The sequence below is a fragment of the Euprymna scolopes genome, chromosome 45 (genome assembly GCF_053919585.1).
Source record: "Euprymna scolopes isolate OS-2025 chromosome 45, ASM5391958v1, whole genome shotgun sequence".
Classification (NCBI taxonomy): Eukaryota; Metazoa; Mollusca; class Cephalopoda; order Sepiida; family Sepiolidae; genus Euprymna; species Euprymna scolopes.
In genome coordinates, this window is record NC_136526.1 from 66,228,133 (window position 1) to 66,250,894 (window position 22,762).

A 22,762-nucleotide genomic window follows, 5' to 3' on the forward strand; every position below is an offset into this window, starting at 1 on the left:
GAACAGATACTATCCTTGGATCCTAGCCAGAAGACGAAGAAAGGATATTTTAGTTTCACGTATGGCTCAAAAGTGACATCATTTTTTTATTTAAATTTTTTTTTTTGCACTGTCTCTCGTGATCAGGAGATCCTATTTATTAAAAAGCAGGATAGAAGGCGATAACATACTATGAATATTACATTAATATATTGAGATCCTAATTTAATGTTCATGTCCAGTTCTTTTCAAATCTAATTTATAAGTAGGGCTATGACAACAGCATATTCTTTTCATTGTTTTGACTCTTGAGTATATATATCCGACACAGACACACGAGAACCACATCACTCTATATAAAAGCATATAAGATATCAACGGATACACATTCGAGAGTAAAAACAATGAAAAGAATATGCTGTTGTCCTAGCCTTAGTTATAACTTGGATCGGTAAAGAGCATGAGTTGTACAGTGGCACATCTCCGATCTCGCTCGTTAAAGATTGTCACTTTCAGACATGATAGACACACAATTAATCGAGAACATATATAAAAGCATATAAGACATCAACAGATACACACTCGAGAGTCAAAACAATAAGAATATGCTGTTGTCCCAGTTATGACCTTATATCCTCCTTTTTAATAAATTGGATTTCCCAATCGAATAATTCATAATACTTGGGGGAAGAACGTCGATAATATCACAATAGCAACTGAAAACTGAAAATAATGCTATCAATTAGAAGTGCCACTGAACTATTCTGTAACATTCCAATAAAGAAAAAAATGGACGAACAGCTGGAAAATAAATACAATAGAAAGTCTGAATCAATGTGGAGTGTTGAATAAGTTTACTTTGCGACAAGCATCTTCTTCATTTGTGTTATGTATTTTATTTAAGAAAAAATAAACATTTCCAATAAAACAATAACCATAACGTTCATCCATTGCCTTAGATTGTCCGTAAACTGTGGCAAAATTCATTGCCATTCCTAAAACTGTCTGTAGACTAATTCCAAATACATCGACCTGTATGTCTGATCTTTTATCCCAGTCAGCAATCACACCTTAATTAACAATCATATTTAAGCTTCCTTTTGTCTGCATTGGTGAACAACTTTCTCTCCACTCTTTATTTTCTAAAATTTTTATGTGATTCCAACAAATGCAAAAGAGCAAAGTAATATTGCTGACTAGCATGTCGCTCACCATTGCTCAGTCATAAAATACACTTAAATACAAACTGTCTTCAATAAGATTTCAGACTAAAAATAAAATTGCCCATGTGAAAAAATCTGGAAACTTATTGAAGGTACTTCGTAATTAGGTCATCAAAGAGTATCTTTAACTATACTACCCTTCCGAATTTTATTTTATTCTCTCCTTCCTTTCAAGTATACTTAACTCCTTCCTGTTAGTCATATTGTTCATATTTTTAATTTGTCAAAGGTTATTACTCTTATATATTATTTATGTTGTAACTGCTTTTAATATATCTTAATTATCATTTTATGTTATACCTGCTTTTAATATATCTTAATTATTATTATATGTTATACCTGCTTTTAGTATATCTAAATGATCATTATGTTATACCTGCTTTTTATATATCTAATTATCATTATATGTTATACCTGCTTTTGATATATCTTAATTATCATTATGTTATACCTGCATTAAATATATCTTAAACATCATTTTATGTTATACCTGCTTTTAATATATCTTAATTATCATTGTATGTTATACCTGCTTTTAATATGTCTTAATGGTTATTATATGTTATACCTGCTTTTAATATATCTTAATTATTATTGTATGTTATACCTGTTTTAATATATCTTAATTATTATTTTATGTTATACCTGCTTTTAATATATCTTAATTATCATTTTATGATATATCTGATTTTAATATATCTTAATTATCATTGTATGTTATACCTGCTTTTAATATATCTTAATTATTATTATATGTTATACCTGCTTTTAATATGTCTTAATTATTATTATGTTATACCTGCTTTTAATATGTCTTAATTATTATTTTATGTTATACCTGCTTTAAATATATATTAATTATTATTATATGTTATACCTGCTTTTAATATATCTTAGTTATCATCATGTTATACCTGCTTTTGATATACCTTAATTATCATTATGTTATACCTGCTTTTAATATATCTTAATTATCATTATATGTTATACCTGCTTTTCATATATTTTAATTATAAGTATATGTTATATCTGCTTTTAATATATCTTAATAATCATTATGTTATACCTGCTTTTAATATATATTAATTATCATTATGTTATACCTGCTTTTAATATATCTTAATTAGCATTGTATGTAATACTTGATTTTAATATATATTAATTATTATTGTATGTTATACCTGCTTTTAATATATATTATCATTTTATGTTATACCTGCTTCTAATATATCTTAATTATCATTTTATGATATATCTGATTTTAATATATCTTAATTATCATTATATGTTATACCTGCTTTTAATATATCTTAATTATCATTTTATGTTATACCTGTTTTTAATATATTTTAATTATCATTTTATGTTATACCTGCTTTTAATATATCTTAATTATCATTATATGTTATACCTGCTTTTAATATATCTTAATTATCATTATATGTTATACCTGCTTTTAATATATCTTAATTATCATTTTCTGTTATACCTGCTTTTTAAATATCTTAATTATGATTATGTTATACCTGCTTTTAATATATCTTAAGTATCATTATGTTATACCTGCTTTTCATATATCTTAATTATCATTATATGTTATACCTGCTTTTAAAATATTTTAATTATCATTATATGTTATATTTGCTTTTAATATATCTTAATTATTATGTTATACCTGCTTTTAATATATCTTAATTATCATTATATGTTATACCAGCTTTTAATATATCTTAATTATCATTTTATGTTATACCTGCTTTTTAAATATCTTAATTATCATTTTATGTTATACCTGCTTTTAATATATCTTAATTATCATTATATGTTATACCTGCTCTTAATATATCTTAATTATCATTATATGTTATACCTGCTCTTAATATATCTTAATTATCATTATATGTTATACCTGCTCTAAATATATCTTAATTATCATTATATGTTATACCTGCTTTTAATATATCTTAATTATCATTATATGTTATACATGCTTTTAATATATTTTAATTATCATTATATGTTATACCTGCTTTTAATATATCTTAATTATCATTATATGTTATACATGCTTTTAATATATTTTAATTATCATTATATGTTATACCTGCTTTTAATATATCTTAATTATCATTCTATGTTATACCTGCTTTTAATATATTTTAATTATCATTATATGTTATACATGCTTTTAATATATCTTAATTATCATTCTATGTTATACCTGCTTTTAATATATCTTAATTATCATTCTATGTTATACCTGCTTTTAATATATTTTAATTATCATTATATGTTATACATGCTTTTAATATATCTTAATTATCATTCTATGTTATACCTGCTTTTAATATATTTTAATTATCATTATATGTTATACATGCTTTTAATATATCTTAATTATCATTCTATGTTATACCTGCTTTTAATATATCTTAATTATCATTCTATGTTATACCTGCTTTTAATATATTTTAATTATCATTATATGTTATACATGCTTTTAATATATCTTAATTATCATTCTATGTTATACCTGCTTTTAATATATCTTAATTATCATTCTATGTTATACCTGCTTTTAATATATTTTAATTATCATTATATGTTATACATGCTTTTAATATATCTTAATTATCATTCTATGTTATACCTGCTTTTAATATATCTTAATTATCATTCTATGTTATACCTGCTTTTAATATATTTTAATTATCATTATATGTTATACATGCTTTTAATATATCTTAATTATCATTCTATGTTATACCTGCTTTTAATATATTTTAATTATCATTATATGTTATACATGCTTTTAATATATCTTAATTATCATTCTATGTTATACCTGCTTTTAATATATCTTAATTATCATTCTATGTTATACCTGCTTTTAATATATTTTAATTATCATTATATGTTATACATGCTTTTAATATATCTTAATTATCATTCTATGTTATACCTGCTTTTAATATATTTTAATTATCATTATATGTTATACATGCTTTTAATATATCTTAATTATCATTCTATGTTATACCTGCTTTTAATATATCTTAATTATCATTCTATGTTATACCTGCTTTTAATATATTTTAATTATCATTATATGTTATACATGCTTTTAATATATCTTAATTATCATTATATGTTATACCTGCTTTTAATATATCTTAATTATCATATTATTCCTTTATTCTCATTTCCAATCTAAACGTTATTAAGCCAGTTTTTACCTATATTTACATTTTGTATAATTCTGGTCCATCCTCGTTTCTGATGAAAAGCATTTAGCTTTGAAATGCCATGGCCTAAAGAGGGTTTTTCTTTCAGTTATTGTTCTGATGATATAATAAAGTCGTATATAATTTTTATTTCTTATCTTTTATCATATAATATCTGGCCGGCTTTGAGTAGGATTGAAACTGCTATCTTCAGACAATTCTCAGCTAGAACCATAGAGATTCAACGTTTCTATCCACTATTCGGTATGGAGCCAACCATGGAAGATCAGATAATGAATAAATGTAAATCTATAAGATCAAAAAATTCAACCCTGGTCGCTCTTTGGGTCTCGTGGCACAGTGGATAGAGATGTTGAATCTCTACGGTTCCAGGTGAGAATTGTCTGAAGATAGCGGTTTCAATTCTACCCAAAGCCAGCCAGATGCTTACTTGGCCAAAAACGTGGTGAGACGACAACAACTATGGATGGCAGTAAATACTGAGGATGCAGTTAGGAGATTCAGAGTTCCTACCCCGTCATGGTTACTACCTGATGACGGCCAGAGGAATAGTTGGCCGAAACGTTGTGAAACAACATCTAAGAAAGATGAGAATAATAGTTTGCAATAAAAAAATTAATAAATAATGCTCATCTCAATAATGAATTGCAATTAAATGATATAAAAACCGTGACATTATGAATAATTGATTTAATATGAAAATAATATGTAATAATTAATGATTTTCTTCCGCATGCACATTTAGGTGTCGTTTAAGCGTCAAACTTAAATTGCAAACACAGTATCACATATTTCATGAGAATGTTTGGTTGATTTAATGTTATAGATTGGCAAAGAAGAACATTGGTTTTAGGAAGTCCAGGAAGAGATTCAGTTGGAAGAGGCCAGTCAGCTTCAAATCGGGTCAATGGCATTTCCACTATTACAATGCAGCAGTTCACAATTCCATCCTTGTCATAGACTATTTGACGAAGATGGGTATCAAGACAGTTCCTCACCCTCCCTATATTCTTAACCTTGTTTCCTGTGACTTTTGGTTATTCCCTAAGCTCAAAGAAAACCTTAGAGGCTGTCGTTATGAAACAATTGAGGAGATGAAAAAGCCTATGACAAAAGTCGTTGATATACTCACACAAGAGAACTTCCCCCACTCTATATCTGTGCCTAAATCAAAACATGGATTCCATGAACAAAGCTTCTTTCTTAGAACTGCACGCCTGTGGAACTCTGTTCCGTCTGCCTGCTTCCCACCTGACTACAACTTGGATGTGTTCAAGTCCAATGTTAACAAATTCCTAATGAACCGCCCCCTTAAGTAAACACTTCATCAAATCTCCCCACTAACGTAACGTACTTGCAATAACCCTTATCCCTGAGTGACTTCCGGGCCTTGATAAGTGGTGATCACTGTGTAAAAAAAAAAAAAAACTTCTATGAAGATTTTCAGAAGTTGTTGGAACTGTACAACATTTATCTCCCATGTGTACTTTTTTCAGGTGCCATGTGTGCTTTCAGGTGCCACGTATGCTTTCAGGTGCTACGTGTACTTTCAGGTGCTACGTGTACTTTCAGGTGCCACGTGTACTTTTTTCAGGTGCCACGTGTGCTTTCAGGTGCCACGTGTGCTTTCAGGTGCTACGTGTACTTTTTTCAGGTGCCACGTGTACTTTCAGGTGCCACGTGTACTTTTTCAGGTGCCACGTGTGCTTTCAGGTGCCACGTGTGCTTTCAGGTGCTACGTGTACTTTCAGGTGTAACGTGTACTTTCAGGTGCCACGTGTACTTTCAGGTGCCACGTGTACTTTTTTCAGGTGCCACGTGTGCTTTCAGGTGCCACGTGTACTTTCAGGTGCCACGTGTACTTTCAGGTGCCACGTGTACTTTTTTCAGGTGGCATGTGTACTTTCAGGTGCCACGTGTGCTTTCAGGTGCTACGTGTACTTTCAGGTGCCACGTGTACTTTCAGGTGCCACGTGTGCTTTCAGGTGCTACGTGTACTTTCAGGTGCCACGTGTACTTTCAGGTGCCACGTGTACTTTTTTCAGGTGCCACGTGTACTTTCAGGTGCCACGTGTACTTTTTTCAGGTGGCACGTGTACTTTTTTCAGGTGGCATGTGAACATCAAACAGATTGCAAACAAAGAATCACAAACATCGTCAGAAGAGACGGGCCAAAATTATAAAGTGTTATATATTGGCTCATTTGTCATTTCCCAATTATGACCCATAATTTCCAGCTTCACAAAAGGTCATATTATTCTGGACTGTGCTAAGTTCTCAATGATTTAATGTTAAGTTTTGAATGATTTAATGATATAAATTGGGAGAAAATAAATTAAATAATTGATCTAATATCAAAATAATATGCAATAATTAACGTTTTTCTCCTGCATGTACTTTCAGGTGCCGTTTAAGTGTCGAACTGATTGCAAATGAAGAATCACAAATTTCACAAGAATAAGGTTTCTCGCGTGTATGTACGCGTACATGTCTTTTTAAATGCGTTGTGCTTGTAAACGCAGCATCACACATGTTACACGGATACGGGCGTTCACCGGTGTGCGTTCGAACGTGTTCTTTCAAAATCGTGCTGCTCGAAAATGCGGCTGTGCACGTGTTACATGAATACGGACGTTCACCACTGTGTGTTAGCATGTGACGTTTGAGGTTAAAATTTTTTGCAAACGATGATTCACAAATCCCGCACGCATATCGTTTCTCTCCAGTGTGTGTTTGGATGTGGTTCGTCAAATTGAAACTCGTCGAAAATGACGATCCACAAACATTGCATGAAAACGGTTTCAGTCCTGAATGTGTTTGCAAGTGACGTTTTAACGTTGATTTGATTGCAAATGAGGCGCTGCAGATTTGGCAGGAATATGGTTTTTCTCCAGTGTGTGTCCGTATGTGGTCTTTTAGGTGCGAACCATTTGCAAATACGGACGGACATATTTTGCATGAAAAATGCTGTTTAATGGTCTTTTTTTTTATATGCCTTTGCAGTTGAGAACTTCTTGAAGATTCGAGTTCGTTTCTCAAAGAAGAATTCGGCTTCTCTTCAGGAAGCATTTCCATCTTTATTTTCCGAGGATGAAATTGCTATGTGCTTCAAAAGACATGGTAGAAATCAATGGTAAGCGGTTGTTGCAATAATGCAAAGTCATTGGCAAAGGTTATCAAACGATACACGGTCCTATTTCTTACATGGTTTTTTAGTTGAGAACTTCTTGAAGATTCAAATTTGTTTCTCCAGAAAAATTCTGCTTCTCTTTGGCAAGTGTTTCCTTCAAAAGAAACAGATTTATTTCCAGGATATGCCAATCGATATTACGCATGAAAAATGCTGTTTAACTTTTTATGAGTTTTTTGTTGCAAACTTCTTGAAGATTCGAGTTCATTTCTCAAAGAAGAATTTAGCTTCTCTTGGATAATTGTTTCCATCCTTATTTTCTGAGAATGAAAATACTGTGTGCTTCAAAAGAAACAGAGTTCATATAGTGTTATTTGTTTAGTATCCACTGTCAATGTACAATTGAGAAATGGTAGAAATCAATGGTAAGCGGTTGTTGCAATAATGCAAAGTTTGCAAAGATTATCGAAAGATGTACAGAGGATTTCTTTTACAGTCGAATTTTCTCTTCAGTATAATTCATTTAATATCCCTTGTTGAGTACTTCTTAAAGATTCAAGTTCATTTCTCTTCGGCAAGCATTTCCATCTGCATTTTCTGAGGATAAAAATGCGATGCGCTTCAAAAGAAACAGATTTCCTAGAATTCATTTAATATCCATCGGGTTATGGTTATCTGTGAATATAGAATGTACATCAATAAATCCCACATGAATCAAACGACAAATACATCAAAATATTTTCAGTGAATTCGTTGTTTTTCATTCATCAAACTTTTATCTTTAATTAAACAAGACTTCTGCATAAAATCCTATTTTTATTTTACTTTGGAGTTACCATTTACCAAGGATCGAAAGCCACTCGAGGATAAGGGTCAATGACTTTAAGGTGGTAGTGTAGTAATCATTAATGGTGTAAATTGGGTAGAATTTGATTATTTTTTAGGACAGCTCAACAAGAATACAGCGAGCAGCATTGTTTTCAGGTATGCTGAAAATGAATATCGCATTTAAAATTGTGGTTGGCGACTAGTTTTCATGCTTCATATAGTAATGTAACACGGGGGCCATATTTGTTCAAAACAGAAATAAATTTTCAAGATAACGAAGCGTTAATCTTTTTTTTAGATATAAAAAATATGTGCATACAACAATGGCCACCATTTCTAACATAAAATATTGGATATTAAGCAATGTAATTCTTTATAAGTGGTGTCCATGGTTGTACGTGCATATTTTTGTTGCATGCATGTCAAAAATATGTGCATGCTTGTGCGTACAAAAATGGCCACCACTTATAACATAAACAAGTATATTGCTTGATATCCAGAAAACTAATCTGCAGAAAATTTAAATGCGATATTCGTTTTCAGCATACCTGAAAACCGTTTAGTCGTCATTTTAAAGGAAAATTCTAAGGTGGAAATTAAGTAAAAATTTACAAATATTAGGCCGTCAGTCCAAGGCGAAAATTATCGCTTTTAATGATATGTAAAAGGGAGGGGGGTATAAAATCTTAAGAAACCTTGAAAATTTTTTCACTCGCAAGATTTTGGTTAATTAATAATTTGAATTTTATTTGTCAAATTAAAGACTAGCTTTTGAGTTTTGTATGTAATAAAAAATTAGCCCATCAGAATACATGTTTCATTTACTTGCTTATAATTAGGGCTATGACAACAGCATATTCTTTTCATTCATTGGACTCTTGAGTATATATCCGATGCAGACACACTTAACCAACCGAGAACCACATCCAATCTATATAAAGACATAAAAGATATTAACGGGTATCTACTCAAGAGTCAAAACAATTAAAAGAATATGCTGTTGTCACAGTCCTACTTATCAACCAATCACAATGATTGTAGTTTGTGTAAAAATCAAGATGGCGGCATTCAGTGAAAAGAAAAGTAAACAAAGCTACTTTCGATTTCATAAAATAACATGTTTTCTTGTTAATTTTAGTTTTTGCACTTTACTAGATCAGGACTTAATCTATTATCTATAACATAAATCTCATCTGTCTGCTTAAATGTATGTATGTATGTATGTATGTATGTCTAAAACTTTCAACAGAGGAAACGGATTTTCACGAGATCAGCATTGTTTTGAAGCTCGACCTTTCAGACAACAAATATCAAAAAATTTACTAAAAACATTAATTCCTTCACCTTCAACTGGGCAGTTTTCTACAGGGAGGGGTCGGGTTTTTTGCCGATATTTTAGAAAGTCATCTCCTCTTTTCAATTGACTAGCCTTAATTTAAACCTTCGCCACTTCCAGTTTGGCAATGGACACAACAGCAAAGACGTCACTTTTTTTTTTCACATTCTTTTTCTCCTTCGCTGTACGGGTCCAAGCCTGCCTACTATCACTTTAATCACTTCGATTATTTCCTGTCAGACATTCATAAGGAAAACATATTGACTAATTGCAAAGAATTTTCCTTTTTCTATCAGTTTTCACAAGTAGAGTTTCTTTCCAAGAATTTTCCATCTGTGAAACATGTTACCATAGAAATATTAATTACATTTAATTACATATTACATTTTCGCCTCAAACAAAGCACACTGCCACTTTGATGTAGGGGCTACTATCAATGACATAATCTACAGAGGTACTATGTGGGGAGTTGGGCAGCAAGATGTTGGTTCACGTTACACTTGAACTTCTGCATGTCAGTACAGTTGGGGAAGCAGGAATCCAGAAGGGAATTCCAAAGTCTAGCAGTTTTGGGGAAGAAACTACTGAAGTAGAAGGCTCTCTTACATCTAAGGATCTCTACCATGAAGGGGTGGGATTTAGCTGCTTGTCGGGAGTATTTACATCGAGGGGGTACGAGTGCTTGCAGTTCGTTGGAGCATTCACCGTTAAAGTAATTGTAGAACAAGCAGAGGGATGCTATATTTCGTCGATGGGACAGAGTTTGAAGTTTAGATGACAGTTCAGGACCTATTAGGTTGGCGAGTCTCTTTTGAACCTTGTCTAGGAGTGAGAGACTAGTAGCAGATGCACCAGCCCAAATGTGACAACAATACTCCATACATGGGCGAATGGTGGCCTTATGGAGGTACAAATGTTTTGCTTTGGGTTACAACATAGTTGTCTTCATGTTCAATGTCAACAGACACATTGTCATAAATAACTAAACTTTAACCAATTTATTTATCAATTTCGATCCACACACTGTATCATTCAACCGACAATCTATTCATTTAACTAAAGCATTTAGGTTAGATAAATACTGACTCATCAGTAACAATTTAATGCATTACACATTAAAGTTTTCTAATTTCATACATGATTCTATAAACATTCATTCATTTCATTAATGATTCAATGGAGGATTTAATCGTAGAATGTAAACTAAGATATTTTTTTATTTTTACAGAGAAATTTATCTGCAGATGTTTTAAAACTATGCAAAAACAATTATTAAAATGTTAACCAAAAATTTATCAAATAAGGGTTAGATATTATTTTAAATTTAAACTTTTTTATGTGTGCAAATTATTGATTTAAAATTTTTTTTTTTACATGGGGGTCACCACTTATCAAGGCCCGGAGGCCACTCAGGGATGTACATGAAACCATTAAATATATTTCTTTTACAATCTCAAGATATCAACAGTATATAATTACTGAAAAGGATGAACCACCAACTAAAAAGATGGGCTCTGCATTCTAATTTGCAGTTTGATTAAAATATAAAAAAATAGATCTGGCAAAAAGTAAAAATCTATAATGTGCAGAGTATTTGAAAATGTTGTTTAAAGTTAGTAGAAGGAAAGGGGAAAAGAAAGGGAAAAAACAGATCAAACGAACAGAGGTCTTACCGCGTGTGTGTCGGGTGAGGTTGGGTGAAAGACAGAGAGAAAGAAATCAAGATGGCGCCCATAGTTTTAAAAGGTGTGCACTGGTGAAAGTCACGCAAAATCACGTGGGAGACATGTATAAAAGGAGTTGACAGGTTAGGTCGGGAAGAGGCAGACAGACGAAGGTTGGTGACAGTGGTGTTCTTGGCGGTTGTTGGCTTGCAAAGACAAATTCTCTCTTTCACCCACCCTCGCCCGACACACACGCGGTAAGACTTCTGTTTGTTTGATCTGTTTTCCTCTTTCTTTTTATCCTTTCCTTCTGCTAGCTTTAAACAACAGAAAAAGGAACAGAAAAGCTTGTAAAATTTTCAACAATAAATTTTTAAATTACCAGAGGAAAACGGAACACACTTCATGCAAACTAAAAAAAAAAAATCAAGATTGTGTAGCAATCAATGAGTAGTACAATAATCCTAGTAGTTGAAGCAACCAAGACTAACCCTAACCCGACTGGTCAAATTCGTTCACAACCGAATAATTGAAACCAAGAAAATAATGAAACTGAAAAGTTTAAAAGACTTTCTCAAGGAAATACAAGAAATGAAAGGTGTTGATACTTACTTCTGTAAAACAGGATATTTAAGACAAAAGTTGATTCCAAATTTCCTCAATTGTTGTTAAGTAATCCTAAAATGAGATCACAGGTGACCTTTACTATGTGAATATCCACTCACAAAAACTTTCCCCACTCTTTATCAAAACGTGGATTCCATGAACAGAGCTTCTTTCTTAGAACTGCACGCCTGTGGAACTCTGTTCCGTCTGCCTGCTTCCCACCTGACTACAAACTGGATGTCTTCAAGTCCAACGTAAACAAATTCCTGATGAACCGCCCCCTTAAGTAGACACTTTATTAAATCTCCACACTAACGTACTGTACTTACAATAACCCTTATCCCTGAGTGGCTTCCGGGACTTGATTAGTGGTGACCACCTTGTAAAAAAAAAAAAAAAAAAAGAATGACATTTCAATGTCTTCTCTTGTAGAGTTAAAAAGGAATACACTATGAAGAAGCACAGACCACAACATTAAGCGAAAGACACTAATCATAAAATTACACCAACTTATCATTACAACAGAAAACAAGCCATGCACACTCAAATTCAAATCCTCTACCCATGAATCAGAGAAACACTATTAGATAAGTTACACTGTCTGTGTTATGGGCACCAGACATAATAAATTTGCAAGAGGCTGTTAGTGCATCTGAAGCGTTATGTACAAAAAAAAATAGGCACTTATTGATCCGTGCTGAAATAACGTTATTATTTAAACAGCCATTCTTAACATGGGGAGGGTGTTTGGTATCTATTCTGTACTTTAACCTTACAATTGAATAAAAAAACATATAAAGCTTTAATTAAACTTGGAAATACGATTTAAAAAATAGCGCAGATCAGTAAGTGCATTAGCACCAATAGTAGATATATTTGCATCTGTGCATAGAAAGTTTTTGCCTATTTTACAAGACATATGTTTTAGCTTCTAATAGATGGACATTAATGGTAAAACATTTGGTATTGTTGTACACCATCTGTCTCGATCTGCACAATTGATTGGTTTGTTAAATGTTTGGAACTTGTGCTTCTAACTGTTTTAAATCATGATACAGTTCAAACTGAATTTGAGATGAATCGTGAAAAAAAATCTCTTCTGTCCACTATTCCGTCCACTATTCAGACAACTTTGATACTTTGATATGCAACAATAATGATCTGGGCAGAGAAACTTTTTCTGGACAACAAAAAATAATAGAAATCGTATAATTATACAAAACAATGGAATTCCTATATCAATTACATAAGGTTCTTCTAATAGTTCAGGTACATCTCTGAAATGTTGGGAAAAAAAAATGGGCTGAAGGGTGACACTCCAAGGCGAGCAGGCAAACATCAGGGTTGCAAAAAAGAAATACTCTTTTGGTGACAGCCCCCACCCCAACCGGGTCTAGTAACAACAGTATGGAAAATACTTGCTGGAGCAAGTCAAACTGCCTGGTTTAGTCGCCATGATAACTAAAATTTGATATAGAAGGGAATGGAAGAACCTCTTTTATAGGTTTTAAACCACCTCCTACCCCCTTGACCATAATGCCATTTGCTATGCTTCACTTATGTTGGTCCATTTATCCCCCGACAGATGGACTCCCCCAATGTAAGCATCACTCCTCTAATATATTTTTTTTACAGCAAAGAAAAAAAAAATATTGAAGCCACTAGAAATATAATCAGGTTACACACACTAATTTGCAGATATGCATCTCCCTGATTGTCGTGGTAGAAAATTAAGTTCCAGAGAGTTTAATGGATTAAAAAAATGCAAATGTACCAATGTAACTAAGTTAATGTAAAGATGTAAACATTACAAAAGAAGGTATAATGCACTAGGTGTATCAGAATTTTTGTAGGAATTTTTGACACCCCTAACACGAAACTGCAAATAAAATATAAAAAACTCGTAATTTCTCTTTTAAAAGTGGGTTGTTTATTTTCTTTATGGATTATACTTCCAAAATAAACTATTAAAGTTGTTTTAAAAGTAACAAAAATATTTTTTTTTATTTTTTTAAAAAACAGTAATGAATTTTACGAACTTAATATTTTTCAATTTTTAAAATTTAAAAATCTATCAAAATTTTTCTACTGATTCTATTTTTACGATATTTTCAGTGTCAATGTGAAATTTTATGCTCTTTCCAATAAACCGAATATAATTTTTTAGACAAACGTTTTTTTTTTTAATTCACGTCCCCCCCCAATTTTCAAGTGTCTATTAAAAAGTAAATAATTAATTTACTCACCAAAGTTTTATATATCACAAATTGAAGAAAAAAGGTCAATAAATAATATATTTAAATTTAAAACAAAAAAAGTAGTGTTTTTTTAGAAATTTACATGTAAAGTTCGAAGTTTAAAACCTTTTTTTTTTTAACCACGTTGTTTGTTTTTCTTTTGTTTTTTTTTTCTTTTTAATGAAACCTTGGTCCTTGCTCCTTTAATTGAAAAAAAAATTAGGGCTTGAATTACATTTTTCGAGTAGTTATAAGCTTGGAAAGACAGGGTGTCGAATAATTCACGCCTTCCATTTTGAAATGTCTATTAAAAAGTAAATAATTAATTTACTCACCAAAGTGTTATATATCAAAAATTGGAGAGAAAAGGTTAATAAATAATATATTCAAATTTAAAACAAAAAAAAGTAGTGTTTTTTAGAAATTTACCTGTAAAGTTCGAAGTTTAAAACCTTTTTTTTTTAAACCACGTTGTTGTTTTTTTTGTTTGTTTTTTTTTTAAATGAAACCTTGGTCCTTTAATTGCAAAAAAAAATTAGGGCTTGAATTACATTTTTCGGGGAGTTATAAGCTTGGAAAGACGAGGTGGAATTATTCACTATTTTTCACGAAATTTCTGACACACCTAATAATGCACAGATATGTGCAAATGCTGTGAAATTACCGGAAACGAATGTTGTGAAAGATAATGACACTGATGACGTCACCGATAAGGACCATAATATTAACGATAAAGTGACGCTTCTTAAATCCATCGAAATAATATGGGGAATTCCCAGAATATAAAGCTTTAGAAGTGACGTTGCAACAAGTTGCCTTGTTGCAACCTTAATATATCTCCAAGGTCTGCGCTAAACCTGTCTAAGAGTTGAATGAACCAATGCAGCTGCAGCATATGGCCGCTTTTTAAAAGGGGGGGTCACGTGATTTCATCACGTGAACACGTCATTCATGCATTCATTCATACATGTCAACAAACTTAATATAAGGTGAACTAACTGGTACTTATGCAGAGAATAATCCGTGCTGAAATAATGACGTTATTATTTAAAAAGCCATTATTAAATCATGTCTATTGGGTACAATATAATATAAAATATGTGGTCCTAGTGCACTCATTGATCCGTGTTGAAATAATGACATTATTTAGAAAGCCATTCTTAACATGGGTAGGGGAGGGTGTTTTGTACATATTCTGTACTTTAACCTTACAATTGAATTTAAAAAACACATAAAACTTTAATTAAACGTGGAAATACGATTTTTAAAAAATAGCGCTCTGCACTCTCTGCATTAGCACCGGTGAACTAAAGAAGGCTGCCGTTTCCTCTAACTATCCCAGCTGCCGTGGTAGGTAGGTAGTTATTTTCTACAAAATAAAACAATTTATGATTGTATTCATTTTATTTGTTTTAAGTAAACTTCCATAAATAAGTGTTTCATTTTCATTAATTAGATTGTTTAAAATTAAAGAATAAAAAAAGAAATATAATCTAAATTTCTTTTGAATGAAAGTTGACAATTATTGTACATTTGGATGAAGAAACCAACTTGAAAATTATGCAAATATATCTCTAAAACTATTTGTCTGCGCTAATTTTCACTGCGATATTCGTATTCAGCATACTCGAAAACCTTCAAAAGTCGTCATTTGTTTAGAAAATGTTGAGGGGTTTTCAGTCGGCGTAACGCCGTTTACGCCGTAACGGAGCACATTGACCATAAATTCAAATAATACTTACTTTTTAATTTCGAATGACGAGCTATAAAGAAAAACTGATAAAATTTGTAAATTAAAATGCTCAGACGTCAACGAAGTAAAATTCAATATGGCGACCGGAGAAACAGGTCCGCAGAAAATGGAAAAAAAAAAATTTAAGTCGGTTATAGTCAAGAAAAGGGACCAGACATTTTTTTTTTTTTTTTACGAGCGGTTTTTCCGGAAGCGGTGAGAACTCAGAATATTTCATTTTATTTTTTATTTTTTATTATTATTATTATTAAAAAAAAAAAAATTCCATCACGAAACCATTTTAACAATAGTTGTATTTTGAAGCAATTTATTGAAATTAAAAAAAAAAAAAGCTGGTGCTTATTGCCGAAATTGGAGACGCCATTTTATTTCACGCACCTGCTGTCCAAATTTAGGGGAGAAATCATTATATTAAACTATGGCCGAAGCATGAAATAAATAACATAAAAAATTAAACTTCCGGAAAGAATTATGAAAAAAAGTAAATAAAGAAAGTGAAAGAGAACATATATCCGTAATTGTTTAATTGGAAATGTTTCGATTTAATTAATGAGAACGGGAAAGTTTTTCATGGAACATTTTTTTTTTTTAATTAAAAGCAGAAAATGAAATGACATATTCATAATGGTTTAAACTGGGCGAGCGAGCGCCATTTGAAAACCAAAATATTTATTGTATAAAAATTTATCAAAATATAATTGTAAAAACATTCATTGAAAAGTTTGCGTAAGAAAATATAATTTTAATAAAACAATTTTGTAATGAAAGCAACATTGGATTTTTATAAAATAGTTGGGTTTTTTTTGTTTTGTTTTTTTGTTTGTTTGTTTGTGTGTGTATTTCATGCTTCGTCCATAGTTTATAATATAATGATTTCTCCCCTGGATTTGGACAGCTGGTGCGTGAAATAAAATGGTGTCTCCAATTTCGGCAATAAAGTGTAGAAGCACCAAAAAGCTAATTATTGATAAAAATAAAAATGGCAAGATTATAATAAATAAAAATAACAAACTTAGTTTCTATTTTCACTTTTAAAAAAATATGCGCTAATTACTAGGACTATGGGTAACTGCTACCTTATGCTGCATCAGAACATCGACCACTCTAATTTTTTTTTTTGAGGTATTCAAGGTCGCTGACAACAAATCTGATAATCAAACCCGCCGCAAATTTACCGTTTGCATGGTATGAACCCCTAGACCTTGGGACTATTTTGTGCCATTTCGCTGCCTTCGGTAATGTTTTTCTTGCATGATACGTTCGCGTACAAACGGGCGTAGTAAAGTTTTTTTTGTTTTTTTTATTGCAATTTCACCCCAAACAAGGCACATTGCCACTTTGCTGTAGGGAGCTACTATCAGGGACATGCGCATCAGGGGTACTATGTGGAGAGTTGGGCAGCAAGATGTCGGTTCACGTTACACTTGAACTTCTGCATGTCAGTACAGTTGGAGAAGCAGGAACTCGGAAGGGAATTTCAAAGTCCAGCAGTTCTGGGGAAGAAACTACTGGAGTAGAAGGCTCTCTTACATCTAGGGATCGCAACTGTGAAGGGGTGGGATTTAGCTGCTTGTCGGGGGTACTTACGTCGAGGGGGCACAAGTGCTTGCAGTTTGTCAGAGCAGTTACCATTGAAATACTTGTAGAACAGGCAGAGGGATGCTATATTTCGTCGATGGGACAGAGGTTGAAGCTTAGATGATAGTTCAGGACCTATCAGGTTGCCGACTCTCTTTTGAACCTTGTCTAGGAGTGAGAGACTAGTAGCAGATGCACCAGCCAAAATATGACAACAATACTCCATACATGGGCGAATGTATTATGGAGGTACAGGATACTTTCGGGTGTTAGTAACTTTCTAGCACGGTAGAGAGAACCTATCTTTTTCGCAGCATTTCTGGCAATGCACTCAATGTAATTTTTCCAACTCATGTTTCCTGTGAACGTTAGGCCAAGGAGTTTAAAAGATGTACTTTCCGATAAAGATTCTTTGGCCATTGCTATTGGTGGTAGAGAAGGTTTCTTGTAGTTATTGAAGTAAACAAGTTTAGTCTTAGCAGCATTGAATGTGACCATCCATTTTTGTCCCAATTCCACTACAGATCGAAGGTCATCCTCTAGTGTTTTTGCCATTTCTCTATTTCTTCATTTGTTTTCCTGTCGTGTTGGTTATAGAGAATAGTGTAATCAGCATATATACCCATCTCACAGACAATTTTGTCAGGGAGGTCATTTATGAATATTAGGAATAACAGCGGTCCAAGAGTAGACCCCTGGGGCACTCCCACATTTATATCCTATTGTTTAGATGTACGACCGTCGATGACAACCTGGATTTTTCTCTTATCTAAGACGGATTTTATTCTTCCAGTGATACCGTATGATCTGATTTTTCTGAGAAGACCTTCATGCCATACCCTGTCAAAAGCCTTAGATATATCTAGAGCTACTGCTCTGCCCTCCCCTGCTTATCAAGTGAATGGTATATACGCTCAGAGATTACAGTTAGAATGTCTGCCATGGAACGGGCTTGCCTAAATCTATATTGTTGGTCGGTCAGAAGTTTAGCATCTGTAAGGTGATGGACTAGAGATTGGTTTATAATAGACTCAAATGTTTTGGCGAAAAGTGGGAGGAGGCTAATGAGGCGGTAATTTACTGGGTCAGTTCTTACACCAGAATTCTTGAAAACTGGTACCACAGAAGCAGTTTTCCAGCAGGCAGGAAAGCAAAATTCATTAAGACATTTGTTGTAAAGTTTGGAGAGAACCGGCGCTACTTCGTCAGAGCACTTTTTTAATAGCACAGCCAGGATGAGATCAGGTCCACATGCTTTTGAAGTGTCAAGATTTTTTATGATAGCATGCATCTGAGAAGGGGTGATTTCCAGATCGTCTAGTGTGGCGTCTGTCCTCAAAGGAAAGTCAGGGAGGGGGTGGTTAGCAGGGTCCAGTGTGGAGTTGGAGGCAAACCGACTGATAAGCATGTTAGCCTTCTCGGTTGCTGAGCAAACAACTTCATAATTGTTGGATAGTGGGGAATTGTTGATTGCCCATTATTTACTACACTGTTGTAGATTTTCCAGAAGTCACGGGTTCCTAATTTCTGTGCTTCGATGTGTTTTTTTGTTGGTTTCAGTAAATTCTCTCTTAGCTGTCGCTATTTCTTTCTTACATTTATTTCTGGCTTCTATATATTTCTATCTGTTTGAACTGAACTTATGTCGCTTAAATCTGCGGTAAGCATGCTGCCTTTGCGCGATGGCAGCTGCACAAGTAGAAGTAAACATTGGGGAGAGTGTGGCTTGCTATAAAATTTCCGCGTGGGAACATGTGCTTCAATTGCTGTTTTGAACCACTCAGTGGTCTCATGTGCGCACTGTTCAGCAGGAAGTGAGCAGATATTTTGCCATGGGGCATTCTGATGAGATCCCTGATGGCTTCCCAGTCAGCCTTTTTATAATATCTCATTGTTTTGAGTAATGGCTCTTCCATTTTGGCTCTAGAGTTTAGTGCGATTTCAACTATTATCACTACATGATCAGCATTTCCAAGTGGGCTGGGGCATTCGTAATGCAATAATCGGGGACTGTAGTCAGAAACAGATCTAACAGTGATGCGTGTTGTTCTTGCTGGTCAGGGAAACGGGTTGGAAATGTAACCATCTGTGATAGGGAATGAGATATAGAGAAGTTATGTGTTGTGCTACCAGCTGCGTCTGTGTAAGTAGAAAATTCAAGCCAGTTGTTGTGGTGGACATTGAAGTCACCAAATACATGCAGTTGTGCACTAGTATCGAAGTGCTGTATCTATGCTGTCAGAGACTTTGTTTATTAAGGTACAGTCCTGGGTCGAGGGAGAGCGGTAGAGAAAATAAAAGTAACTAATGTTATGTTGCATGTTAAGTCTAAAGCACATAAAGGCTTGATCGTCAGATTCTAGTTTTGTTTCTCTAGTCAAGGGGCGGGTATTTCGAATATAGACTCCAAACCCATGCATATGTCTGTCAGAGTCCTTAGTGGGAGATATCCAGGCATGTTAAAGTAGTTAGAGGGGATGGAAGAGTGTAGGTTAGTCTCACTTAGTGCTAAGATATCCAGAGTGTTTGTTAGGAGAAATGCTTCAACGTCATTAAAATTAGTTCTAAGCCCACAGATGTCTGTAAATGCAAGCCTCAAGGGAGGAGGCAATTTGGTTTTGTTTGAGTTTTGTCCTGATTTAAGCATAATTTTAGATTGTACTGTCATCATTGTTTTTTTTTTTTTTGTTTTTTTTAGAGTTTTAGTTTAGGTAGTGGTGTGGAACAAGTGGTTATGCAGATTACTAGACATGCAATACAAGTAGACCATCAGCTGATCCTCCATCTACTAGTATTGTGGCCTCAGGAAAGCCCACCGGAAAGGAAGTGTCTTATCACATCGTGTAGGAATCTTTCAAATAAGAAAATTAAAAAAAGAAAATGTGGTTCATTTTTTTTTTTCGCCTTAATGTAGTTTTTAAAACTTTTTTAATTGATAAAAACGTTTTCACGAGCGGTTTGCAAAAACATAAGCAACAAACATATTTTTATATTTTTCGTTCTTTTTTTGGAGGGGAGGTATCCATTAACAGGTGCTTCTGCAGTTTAATTAACTGTTTTTTTCGTAAGTAACACGCCAACATTTACCATTTCACAAAAATTCTGTTTACCTCCCCACCATTCCTACGCGATATAATAAGACACCCCACTATGCCCGTTCACACACAAACGTATCATGTAAGAAAAACACTATCGAAGGCAGTGAAATGGCACAAAAATAGTCCCAAGCTCTAGGGGTTCATACCATGCAAACGGTAAATTCGTTGTCAGCGACCTCGAATACCCCTAAAAAACAAATTAGCGTAGTCGGAGTTCTGTTATAGCGTAAGGTAACGTTTACTGGGCTTTGTCAACAGTATAATCGTTTCCTTGTTTTGATTCTCAGGTGTATATCCATTGATATCTTATGTTTTAATTGTGTCTGTGTCGGATATATACTCGAGAGTAAAAACAATGAAAAGAATATGCTGTTGTCATAGCACTAGTAATCATGCATCCTTTGAACCAGACGTAACTCAGCATTCGCTTGGCTTTCTCCAGGACATCAACAGGCGGATAATGCCGATAAAATTATAACAATGCTAACCAAAAGAAAATTGTAAAGTTTTAAATGTAGAAACATCAACAGAAAAAAAATTCATTTTCACCTTAAACAAGACACTGTAGGGGACTACTATCAGGGACATAAGTTGCTGAGATACTATGTAGGGAGTTGAGCAGCAAGATGTCTGTTTACATTACACTTGAACTTCTGCATGTCAGTACAGTTGGAGATGTAGGAACCTGGAAGGGAGTTCGAAGGTCTTGCAGTTCTGGGGAAGAAACTATTAAAGTAGAAGGTCTGCTGGCATCTAGGGATCTCTACTGTGAAGAGGTGGGATTTTGATGATTGTTGGGTTTGTCAGGAGTATTTATGTTGAGGGGGTACAAGGGCTTGTAGTTCGTCAGAACATCCACCATTAAAATACTTGTAGAACAGGCAGAGGAATGCAACATTACGTCGATGGGACAGAGGTTGAAGCTTAGATGATTGTTCAGGACCTATCAGGTTGGCGACTCTTTTGAACCTTGTCCAGGAGTGAGAGACAAGCAGCAGATGCACCAGCCCAAATATGACAACAATACTCCATAGATGGGCGAATGGTGGCCTTATAGAGGTACAGGATACTTTCAGGCATAAGTAACTTTCTAGCAGGGTAGAGAGAGTCTACCTTCTTTGCAGCAGCCTTAGCAATGCCCTCAATGTCTATCTTCCAATTCATGTTCTCTGTGAATGTTAAGCCAAGGAGTTTGAATGAAGTACTTTCAGATAATTTATCATTAGCCATCGCTATTAGTGGTTGAGAAAGTTTTGTGTAGTTATTAAAAGAAACAAGCTTAGTCTTGGCATCATTAAATGTGACCATCCATTTTGTCTCCATTCCGCTACAGATTGGAGGTCATCCTCTAGTGTTTCTGCCATTGCCTTGAATACATGTTCATTTTTTTTTTTTTTTTGCCCTCATGTCTGTTATAGAGCGTGGTGTCATCAGCAAATATACCAATCTCAGAGACTATTTCATCAGGGAGGTCATTTATGAATCTCAGAAATAATTAAGATCCAAGCATTGACCTCTGAGGTGCATCCACATTTATATCATGTTGTTTAGATTATTGTTGTGACGTACGACCATCAAGGGCAATCTGGATTCTTCTTTTATTTAAGAAGGATTTAATTATGTTAAGCATTCTTCCAGTAATACCATAGGATGTGATTTTCATGAGTAGACCATCATGCCATACCCTGTCAAAGGCTTTAGATATATCTAGAGCTACTGCCCTATCCTTCTCTGCATGATCCAGTGTATGGTATATATGTTCAGAGATTACAATTATGATATCTGCAGTAGAATGGTCTTGCCTAAACCTATACTGTTAGTTGAACAGAAGTGAGTTTTTTTTTATGATATGCATTTAAGAAGGGATGATTTTCAGATCATCTTATATGGTTTCTGTCTGCAGAGGAAAATCTGGGAGGGAGTGGTTTGCTGTGCAAACAACTTCAAGATTGTTGGATAGTAGGGGGGGGATTTGTTGATTGCACAATTATTTACTACACTTGATTTTCCAGAAGTTACGAGTTCCCAATTTCTCTGCTTCAATGCATTTTTTTTGGCGGTTTCGGTATATTCTCTCTTTTAAAC

The 22,762-nt window shown here is 33.5% G+C and overlaps 2 protein-coding genes across 2 annotated transcripts in view; one reads left to right on the forward strand and one right to left on the reverse strand.

Annotated features, from left to right (window-relative positions):
- Positions 1-16,083, reverse strand: part of LOC145269861 (uncharacterized) — a 101,500-nt gene extending 85,417 nt beyond the window's left edge. Inside the window, exon 1 of the mRNA XM_080125591.1 lies at positions 15,991-16,083. The gene's annotated coding sequence lies outside the window, so the exon portion shown is untranslated. The remainder of the gene's footprint in view (positions 1-15,990) is intronic.
- LOC145269222 (uncharacterized) overlaps positions 1-22,762 on the forward strand; it is a 57,116-nt gene that overhangs the window by 11,099 nt on the left and 23,255 nt on the right. Inside the window, exon 3 of the mRNA XM_080124841.1 lies at positions 7,451-7,567. Coding sequence (XP_079980967.1) covers positions 7,451-7,567 — 117 coding nt within the window. The remainder of the gene's footprint in view (positions 1-7,450; positions 7,568-22,762) is intronic.